The 9807-nt window shown below is 42.6% G+C and overlaps 1 protein-coding gene across 1 annotated transcript in view; it reads left to right on the top strand.

The window, feature by feature from the left end:
• Window positions 1-582: 582 nt before the first annotated feature.
• LOC139663326 (fibronectin type III domain-containing protein 3B-like) overlaps window positions 583-9807 on the top strand; it is a gene marked incomplete at its 5' end in the record, with an annotated part of 22792 nt that continues 13567 nt past the window's right edge. The window contains 6 exons of the mRNA XM_071541963.1: window positions 583-701; window positions 939-1044; window positions 1894-2066; window positions 3028-3141; window positions 4313-4462; window positions 6547-6827. Of these exons, the coding sequence (XP_071398064.1) occupies window positions 583-701; window positions 939-1044; window positions 1894-2066; window positions 3028-3141; window positions 4313-4462; window positions 6547-6827 (943 nt within the window). The remainder of the gene's footprint in view (window positions 702-938; window positions 1045-1893; window positions 2067-3027; window positions 3142-4312; window positions 4463-6546; window positions 6828-9807) is intronic.

Here is a 9807-nt window from a genome sequence, read left to right as displayed (position 1 = left end):
TACTTGCTTTACTTAACACAGTGTGTATATGTGGGTGGCTGGATGTGTGTGGCCTGACTGCTCTGAAACAGATTTTTGCGTTGTTGTTGAAGTTTAAGAAAATAAGTTCCATCCAACTGTCGCCCCCTTGATGTGCAGGGCCAGGAAGTTTACTTTACTCCTGTTGAACTTAACTTAACCTGTAGTTAGAATAGCTTAATGATATGAGCATATACATTACATAATTACAGTACATTGTCCCCTGTACAGTGAAATTGTCTTTCGAGTGGCGGTGAAAACAGGACATGTGTTTAAATAACAAGAGTGCCTCTTCACAGGCGGAATATTGCATTTCCTATGCCTACACAAACATCAACAGAACAAAAAACAAGCAAAACAAAGTGGTGAACAGATATTAATTGGGTCAATGGGATTCAATTTCTGGGAAAACAGTTTGGTCCATTGCAGCATGCAATAACAGCCAGAGAATGTGTGTATGTGCTTACGTTGATTTGCATGCCTGCGTGTGTGTGACCGGTTGTGTAATTGCTCTGTCTTGTATTGTGTGTATGTGTGTGTGTGTGTGTGTGTGTGTGTGTACAGCGAGCCAGTGGGAGGTAGCATACAGTGGTCCGGCAACAGAATGTGTGTGTGAGCGCCTGACACCTGGGACCTCCTACCGCCTACGTGTGTGTAGCATCAGCACCGGAGGACACAGCCCGGTAAGACAAACACACACACATACACACACACACACACACATACAACCGCACAGTGCCTGATGGCCATAGCATTTTCAAAATAATTCCTCTTAGGAGTGGACAGTCTGCACACACATAAACACCAAAGCACCCACCTGTCTTAAATTCACATTTCAGCCAGTAAATAATTAAACTGATCTATAATGACTGTTCTTTGTTATTTGACTCCATTTCCCATGCTCCTCTCTGCTCCTGAAGTGTACTGTTAGCGTTCCGGTCCGTACGTTAAGCGTCCCACCAGGGCCCTGCCAGCCGCCAAGGATTGTGGGTAAAGCCAAACACAAGGAGGTGCAGTTAGAATGGGGTGAGTGCAGACAAGTACGCAACACACACACACACACACACACACACACACACACACACTGTGTAGTTTTATTTGCTAGAGAGCTTTTGGCTGTTTTTGAGTGAGGCAGCTAAATCTCCCTTTGGCTGCTTCGTGTGTTTCCCTGGCCAACTCTAGTGCAAACCAAATCAACCATATTTCAGCCTAATTCAGCCCTAATTTAGCCCATTAAATGCCTAACCCAGCCTAATAACTGACCTAACTATCCTAATGTCGGCCCATTGCTGCCGATTAGCTGTGTTATGTGTTGGCAGGCAAAAGTCTCCCAGCCGGAAAAGTTGAGGAACCTCTTGTTTTAACCAGTTTCGTACAGCTGGCCTCAGCCTTAATCAGCTTGCACTCAGATAGCGCTGCTGCAATTACTGGCTTGAGTGGAAGGTCAGGCATTATGCATGGCGGGGTTTTCCCCACTGCCTCCCTCATTCATTACTTTCACTTCACCGTAGCCAGAATGAATCGATTGATAAAAGAAAGAAAGAAAGAAAGAAAGAAAGAAAGAAAGAAAAGAATCCCATGCCGCAGGAAGAGAAATGTACCTGACATAATGAGCTGGAAACATCTGCATACAATCATCTAAAACTACACATAATCATAACTAAGTCCTCTTAAGTTAATTTATGAAAGATTTTACGATTATTACATCCACTGGGCCAACACAGATGAGTCCGAATATGGTTTCTGATCACAGTGTAATAGTAAATAATCTCCTTCTGCTCTCTCTCTCTGTCTCTCTCTCTCTCTCTCTCTCTCTCTCTCTCTCTCTCTCTCTCTCTCTCTCTCTCTCTCTCTCACACTGCCCCCCTCCCCCAGACTCCCCTCTCTCCGAGGGAGTGTGTGAGGAGTGTGTGTTCAGTCTGGAGATGAGCGAGGGTGACACCGAGCCGGCAGAGGTGTACCATGGGACGGAGCTGCAGTGCACCGTGGGTAGCCTGCTACCTGGTGCCACATACAGCTTCCGACTGCGGGCCGCCAACGAGGCTGGGGTGAGGCACAGACACACACACACACACACACAGACACACACACACACCAGATCAACAACAACAAAAAAACAAGAAAAAACCTGTCGACTAGTAATTTCTAAATACTAGTAATTAGAAATGAATGTGGATTATCTTTCCAACTACTTGAAATCCTAAAAAAGAACGATAAATATTGCATGCCTGTTATACACACACACGTCACCACGCTCAAGTGAGAATCATGCTTCCTCAACAAGTCAGCCATTCAAGTCAGGAGTATGAAAATAATTCTTATTTTCCACTTGACAGCCGTGTAATTTTGTGTTTTATGGTTCTTATGGCCATGAAATCTAGTCAGCACATACATTACAGGGACTGTGGAAACTTTCAGTATGAGCCACAAATGGAAGAACACCAAAATCAAAGTTAGATGGTTTTTACCGTTACGACACACGCACATGCACACACACACACACACACACACACACAAAAACACACTCACACACACAGGCCAGCAGTTATTAGGGCAGATTGTCCCAGACAGACTAACAGGGACAGTGTTTAGATGCAGAAGTGTTCCACCGTCTGAAACAAATCTGATTGGTTTGATCAGCCAGACACTCAGAGCTGGTTAGCACTCAGACTGGCTGATCAGAAAGCACGCACACACACACACACACACACACACACACACACACACACACACACACACACACACACACACACACACACACACACAGACACACACAGATGTAAGCAAATCATCACATCACAGACAATAACAAGCAGAGAGACACTTGAGAGGAGAGCAGTTCTCTTAGTTTTGGGCAATTCTCATCCAATCTCATACAAACAGAACAGACTACACACACACACACACACACACACACACACAAATAGAGAGTATGGTGTGTGCTTTCTGTGACACACACCTCCAGCGTGCGCCTACTCTAATGTATGTGTGGCGTCTCTGTGTTTCTAGTTCGGTGCGTACTCTGAGCCAACAGAGGTGACGACTGCAGCGGGCCCTCCTGGCCAGTGTGGGGCGCCACTCATCACTCTCACCAGCAACACCTGCCTAACGCTCAACTGGGAGGTGAGACACACACACACACACACACACACGGTAATACAGATAAGCACCTATATTTAGGCAAATAGCTCAAAGACATATTTCTTTGAGAGGAACAAGGAAGAGAGAGAGCGAGACAGAGAGAGAAGGCAGATCAAAAAAGGGAAAAAAAGTATAATGATTTGAATAATGCACTGTAGCAGTGGTATCTCTCCTCTCAAACGATGTCAAAATAAGGTCAGCCTCCCTTTTTCTATTCCCACTGACCTGAAAACCTGCCTGTTTAAAGTTGTGGGCCTGGAGTGTTGTTGATAGGCTTTTTAATGGCACTCCAACTCCCCCGGCTGAAATATTGGTATTGAATGAAAGCCTCTCTCTGGTGTCGTATCCTTGATTGAATACAACCTTTCTCTTTTCTATCCTCCTTTTCCCTTTGCCTCTTTTAAGGTGACAGTCTGTCTTTTCTCAGTTTATTTTTTCTCAGTACTTTGTTTTTTATTTCTCCGTCCTTTTTCCCCGTACCACTTTTCTTGAAGTGGCTCGTCACTACTTTCATATTGGCTGCAAACTGTGTGTTAAGGAAAAAACCTAGAAACCTTTGCCAAAAATGAGATATTCATATTTTCTTTGGGGTTTTTTTGCCTTTCTGTTACAAATGCAAATGAGAACGGTTAGTTTGCATACATTTTACATACATTTTGCTTGATGGTGTGCAAAACATTGAACACCGATTGTCTCATAGGTACTCTGAAAACTGATGCAACCTTGTGATAAAGTGATAATGTAATAATGAATAATGTAATAACTGCTGGATAATGTAATAACTTTTACATGTCAATAACTTGACTTATAACTTATTCCTGTTAGATATTGCTGGATAATGCAATAACATCTTAAGACTGATATTGTATTTTTTATTTTATTTATTTATTTTCAGATTTTGATAATGCATTATTAATTAACTGGTGATTATTACATTTTGAAGGGGTACACTTTTTATTTTTTAATGATTACAATTTTATATCTGGTAGGTTTTACTACATTTTCAACCTGTTCAGAGTGATATTTTATTACATTGTGACCAATTATTGCATTATCAGTTGCTACAAACCTCTTAATTCCAAGCTCCCAGTTGTTTCACTGAGCTGAACAGAGTGTGTGTGTGTGTGTGTGTGTGTGCTGCTGTGTGTCGCAGAGCCCCGAGGGTTCGGGTGCCGACATCTCCGAGTATCGTCTGGAGTGGGCGAGGGAAGACGAGCCCATGGAGCTCATCTACTGCGGAGCCGCCACACAGTGTGAACTGTCAGACCTGACGCCTGCCACACTCTACTGCTGCAGGCTACAGGTAACACACACACACACACACACACACACGCATACATACAAACTGTACATACACGAACCCACTGAGCTCCACACACACTTAAACACACAAGTACACGCACACAAATCTACCTATATGGGCAGGAACACACTCATCCACTCTCGTTCACACATAAACCCACTGATGGGCACACACACTTATAGACACTCATTCACACACACACACACACACACACACACACACACACACACACACTGTACTCACACACACTGTACTCACACAAACACAGAGATATACATGCATACAAGGTAGAAGCGAGCACAAACTAATGCTTAATGCGCATAATTGCACTGATACATGAACACAAGATATGCAGACACACACACACACAGATGCTTGCATGCATGACACTGATGACGCCCAGATTCTTAAACGCATACACACTCACACACTCACACACTCACACACTCACACACAACGTACATACAAATGCCAGTCAAGGGCAGCATCAACAACAAGAACACACACAAACAGTGAAAGGTTAAAAGGTAATTCATTCTGCTTGTGCACTGCCTCTTAATCTGAAGGATAAATAAGTGCTCTGTTTCTCTCTCTGTCACACACACACGCACACACACACACACACACACACACACACACACACACACACACACACACCAGATGTACCCTGTGGGGGCTATGAATTCAGTAAGAGCATGTTTTATGGTTCCAGTCTTTATGGGCTCATTTATATGGTTTATATACGATGGATTAGAGGACAGCAAAAGGTTGTATGCCCTAATCAATGCTTGAGTGTGTGTACACAGTTGTGTTTTTGCGTTTGTGTGCGTGTGTGTGTTCATGTTTGCATCTCACTCATGTACCTCGTACCTCATGTACCTCTTAGCCGGACTGCAAGAACACCGTCATACCATAAGCATAGGCTCGGTTGAACTCTCAGTGACTTCTAGCCCATAAGTTCTGATCCGGTTTCTCCAAAACATACGCAAGAAATCTATTTAAATATGGTTTTAAATTGGAACTACCTGAGGTGCGCTTGATTCATGAGGGCACTTTAAACAGCCAGACACTTTAACAGCAAGGTAAGATAAATCAAGAGTTCCTCACATTTCTTTAAGTTTCTTCAAGCCTCTTCAAAATATATTTGACAGCTGAAAATAAATCAAGCGTACCACTGTTGAAGAATATTTCTCTTTTTATGCCTGATATTCAAAAGTGCACACTTGCAAGATAAAATAGTAAGTCAGGGGCTCTTGATATTTTCTCAAGCATTCAAAACACTTCTCTCTTAGTATAGATCTGTAAATCTTGCCTTCTGCTCCTTGAGGTGCTCTCAATTAATGTTGCTGGACGCTCGACTGGAAAGCGACACATCCTTTGCAAAATAAGAAAAATCAAGGGCACCTCATATTTTATGAAGTATTTTTTTGACTATTACAGATAAATCCAGTGCTCCACTACTTACAGTCAACTCTTTCTGTTGTTATCTGTCACATTCAACAGCCACAAAGTGGACCCATTACTCGCAAGATAAGATGAACCAAGCGCTCCTTATGTTTCATTCAATTCAAGCATTCAAAATGTATTAGATGTGTATTTAAAATGCATTTTGTCCTCGTTTCCTCCTCATTGAGTTCACGCCGGGCCATTAAATAGACTATTACGACTGAAAAGCGATTGAAGGGCTTTTTGATAGAGGACACTTGAGCTGAATATAGATGTGTTGTCACACAGCATGGGAAATAGACTAATGTTCTCTCACATCTCATTTGAATTTCCCCCCTCTGCTGATTTCTTCTTTTTTCCCGTTTCTACTTTACTTTCTCTCGCTCTTTGTCCTTCTTACTCTTGCTTTATCCTGCCATCTCATTCCACTTCCATCTCTCTCTTCCACTCTTTCTCTTGTGTTTCCCTTCATCCGTCTTGGTCTCTTTCTCTTCCCGGCCTCTTCATCTCATCCTTCTCTTCCTTGCTCTTCTTTTTTTTGTTTCTGTCCCCCAATCCTTTCATCCCATCACTCATCCTAATTCTCCCTCACCTCCCCACCATCTCTCTCTCTCTCTCTCTCTCTCTCTCTCGCTCAGGCGGTGAATCAAGCAGGCGTTGGCCCATACAGCGAGCAGGTGAGCTTCCAGACCCCGGCGACCAACCCTGACCCGGTGTCTACCCTCGCCCTCCTGGACCTCCTGACCCCCTCGGAGTCGGGCCACTCCCCCTCCACCTGCCTCCTGCTGAAGTGGGAGGAGCCGAACACCAACGGGGCGGAGATCACCTCCTACGTTATCACCCTGGACGACCAGACCATCACCGTGGAGACGGGGGCGAGTCACCTGGTCACAGGCCTGCAGCCCGACAGCGAGTACAGGTACACATAAGGCACATAAACACACACTTATATAGATACACACACACACACACACACACACACACACACACCTCCACAGACACATACACACACTTTGCATTACATTACATTATATCATTTAGCAGATGCTTTTTTCCAAAGTGACGTATAATAAGTACATTTTGTCAACAGTACTCAATGTGTTCACAGTTGACAGACGTATGTGAACAGTCATGCTCGTTCAGTCTTATACACACACACACACACACACACACACACACACACACACACACGCGCACACACACACACACACATTCACACTGCTTGCCCACTTTACCCCTGTTTTCAGCTTGACATAAATTCATAATAGGTTAAACTGATGTAAAGCATATGAAGATTGGGTCTTTTAAGGGAAAACATAAATTATGCTTTTCTTAAAATAGAAAGTTTTATGATGATATTTACCACTACACCCCTGCATACATATAGAGCTGAAACCCAAATAAAAGCAGTAGTAGTGTACACACTCGCCCCTCAGCTCTTAGATTCCCATACAAACCATGGAATCTTATCTATTTTGTAATTTTTTAATCATAATATCATAATCATAATGTTCTGGTCAACTTTTTCTGCTGTTAACAGACTGTGATGTGATAAGAATGAATACCTGTACAAAGCTAAAAGGCATAAACCTAGACTGGTGAATTTGCTTTACACTGCAAGTAGATGGATGGCCCAGGTGTCTCCATACAGTAGCTAGGGATAGCCAGCATAATGTTTGCATCAGCAATGATGTCAGACCCGCATACACTCACACAGCAGTAAACAACTACTTGGTAATCTGAATCACCAGCAACCTTTGTGTTGTCTCTGTGTGCGATTCTGTGATTGTGTGTGTGTGTGTGTGTGTGTGTGTGTATGTGTTTATGTGTGTGCGATTGCATGTGTTTGAGTGATTTCTTGGAATTAGGGAAAAGAGGAGGGGGATTTGTGTGTGTGTGTGTGTGTGTGTGTAAGACTGGAATATGTGTGAAGTGGCAAGGTGATTGCACACCATTGTTTTCATTTTGGGGTTGTTTTTGTCACTGTGTCACTCTGCTCTCTTGCATAATAGCTGCTACTGAGACAGAACACCGTGTGTGTGTGTGTGTGTGTGTGTGTGTGTGTGTGTGTGTGTGTGTGTGTGTGTGTGTCTGCCTGTAGGAGCTTCTGTGTGCCAATGACGGTAATTCTGTCTGTTATTTACAGGGATGGAGTACTTCAAATAATATTATTCATGTTTAATGCGTGTGTTGTTTTGCTGAGGCCCGCAGTAATTGCTCTGTCGGGAGTAGAGGAGTGTGTTTGTATGTAGGTTTACAATGTCTAGATTCTTCAAATAATGGTGAGATTTCTCTTTTTTTCTCTTCTTCTCTGTCTATGATGGAGAGAAATGTAGAAATCTCAATATAGATGGTGCATCAAATGACCTCACACCTATGCAAAAATACCAAAAAAATTTGAACACCGATTTTGACGTTTTTAAATATTTCTACTTAAATTGAATGTTTACATTGACCCTTTTATTACCCAATTAACCCTCGGGTGTCCAAAACTCAAATGGAGTATTTTATGAGTTGATGGTTTTACAGCCATCCGTATGCATCTTAGCACTGTTAATACCGTCTCAGTCCATTAAAGATGTTAAGAGGATTTTAAGTCCCTGGAGGCACCGTGGGAAGGCTGACAGTCACACAGCACAGATTCACTAAAAGCTGCAGTGCTGCACACGACACCCTCAGACTGAAAAGAAAATGACCGCATGTCAGTTACTAACCACAAGCAATGAAAGGAGACAGTGCATTAGATGTTAAGTGCGTGCCCACCATGCATAACTAATCCTATGCAAATTGAGTTCTGACAGAAAATTTGGCACTAATATGAATGAGTTGTGAGTTTGATTATGCAGGAAGATACAAGCCACACGCCTGATTCACAAAGAAAACTTTTATTGTCAAAAAGTGGTACAGACCTGTGTTACATTATTAGGGTGTTTCCAACTGGAAAATCAGGCCATATACATGTAAATATCCCAATTCTATTTACATTTTTAATTGATTTAATGCTTTTATGCAGAGCGACTTAAATGAGTGACCTGGTCTCTTTAAATAACAGGCCACCCAGCTGTAATTATACAAATGATAATATCTCAATGCAGTGAATATTAACTGCACTTAGTGAAAATATTAAAACTCGGCGGTGGTGTGGGATCATTTGTGTGATGACCTTCATTTAAATGGGAAATTTGTGGCGTTTTGTGTGTGTGTGTGTGTCTTAAGCCCTGTCCAGAAACTATTGATACAACAGTTTTAATTCAGAAAGTTTCCCATCTTTTCAGTTAGTTTCTCTCAGCTCATGATAAAAACAAGAGGGTAGGAAACAAACAGCGCACCTAAATTGATCTCATTATTTGATACATAAATTCCTAAATGTATTCCTTTAACATCCCACGCTGAATTCACCTCCAGTTTCTCTCTCTCTCTCTCCATCCCTCTTTAGCTTACTCAATCTCTCTCCCATCTCTTTTCTATATAACTCAGTACCCAGTGAATGGATGGATGCTGCCCTTTGTCCCGTTTGCTCAGCTGCATGAATTATAATGAAAGGTTACAGTTGGAGTATCAGCAAGTAAATGTCAGGCGATAGATGCTCACTAGCAGAGGGCTTCTGATACGGATGCTAATTAGCTAATCAAGCATTGTCAGAAAGGGGGAGGAGTATAGGGGTAGGGGGGTAAAGTGAGAGAGAGAGAGAGAGAGAGAGAGAGAGAGGGAGGGAGGAGGGGGATTCTTAGAAGGAAGGCAGCAGGGGAGTTTGAAAAACAGTCCTTGCCAGTTCTTGTTAATGATTGGGAGGCATGTGTGTGTCTTTGCATGTGCGCACGCATGCATATGTTTGTATATGTATGATATGCATATATGACATTATACACACACAGTATATTATACAACCGTTAGTTCCG

The sequence above is a fragment of the Centroberyx affinis genome, unplaced genomic scaffold (genome assembly GCF_046629955.1).
Source record: "Centroberyx affinis isolate AG114_WGS23_722 - 3 ecotype Tasmania unplaced genomic scaffold, CSIRO-AGI_Caff_v1 ptg003983l_1, whole genome shotgun sequence".
NCBI classification, from domain to species: domain Eukaryota; kingdom Metazoa; phylum Chordata; class Actinopteri; order Beryciformes; family Berycidae; genus Centroberyx; species Centroberyx affinis.
Note: the sequence above shows the minus strand (reverse complement) of the source record. Positions and strands in the feature narration are given on the sequence as shown.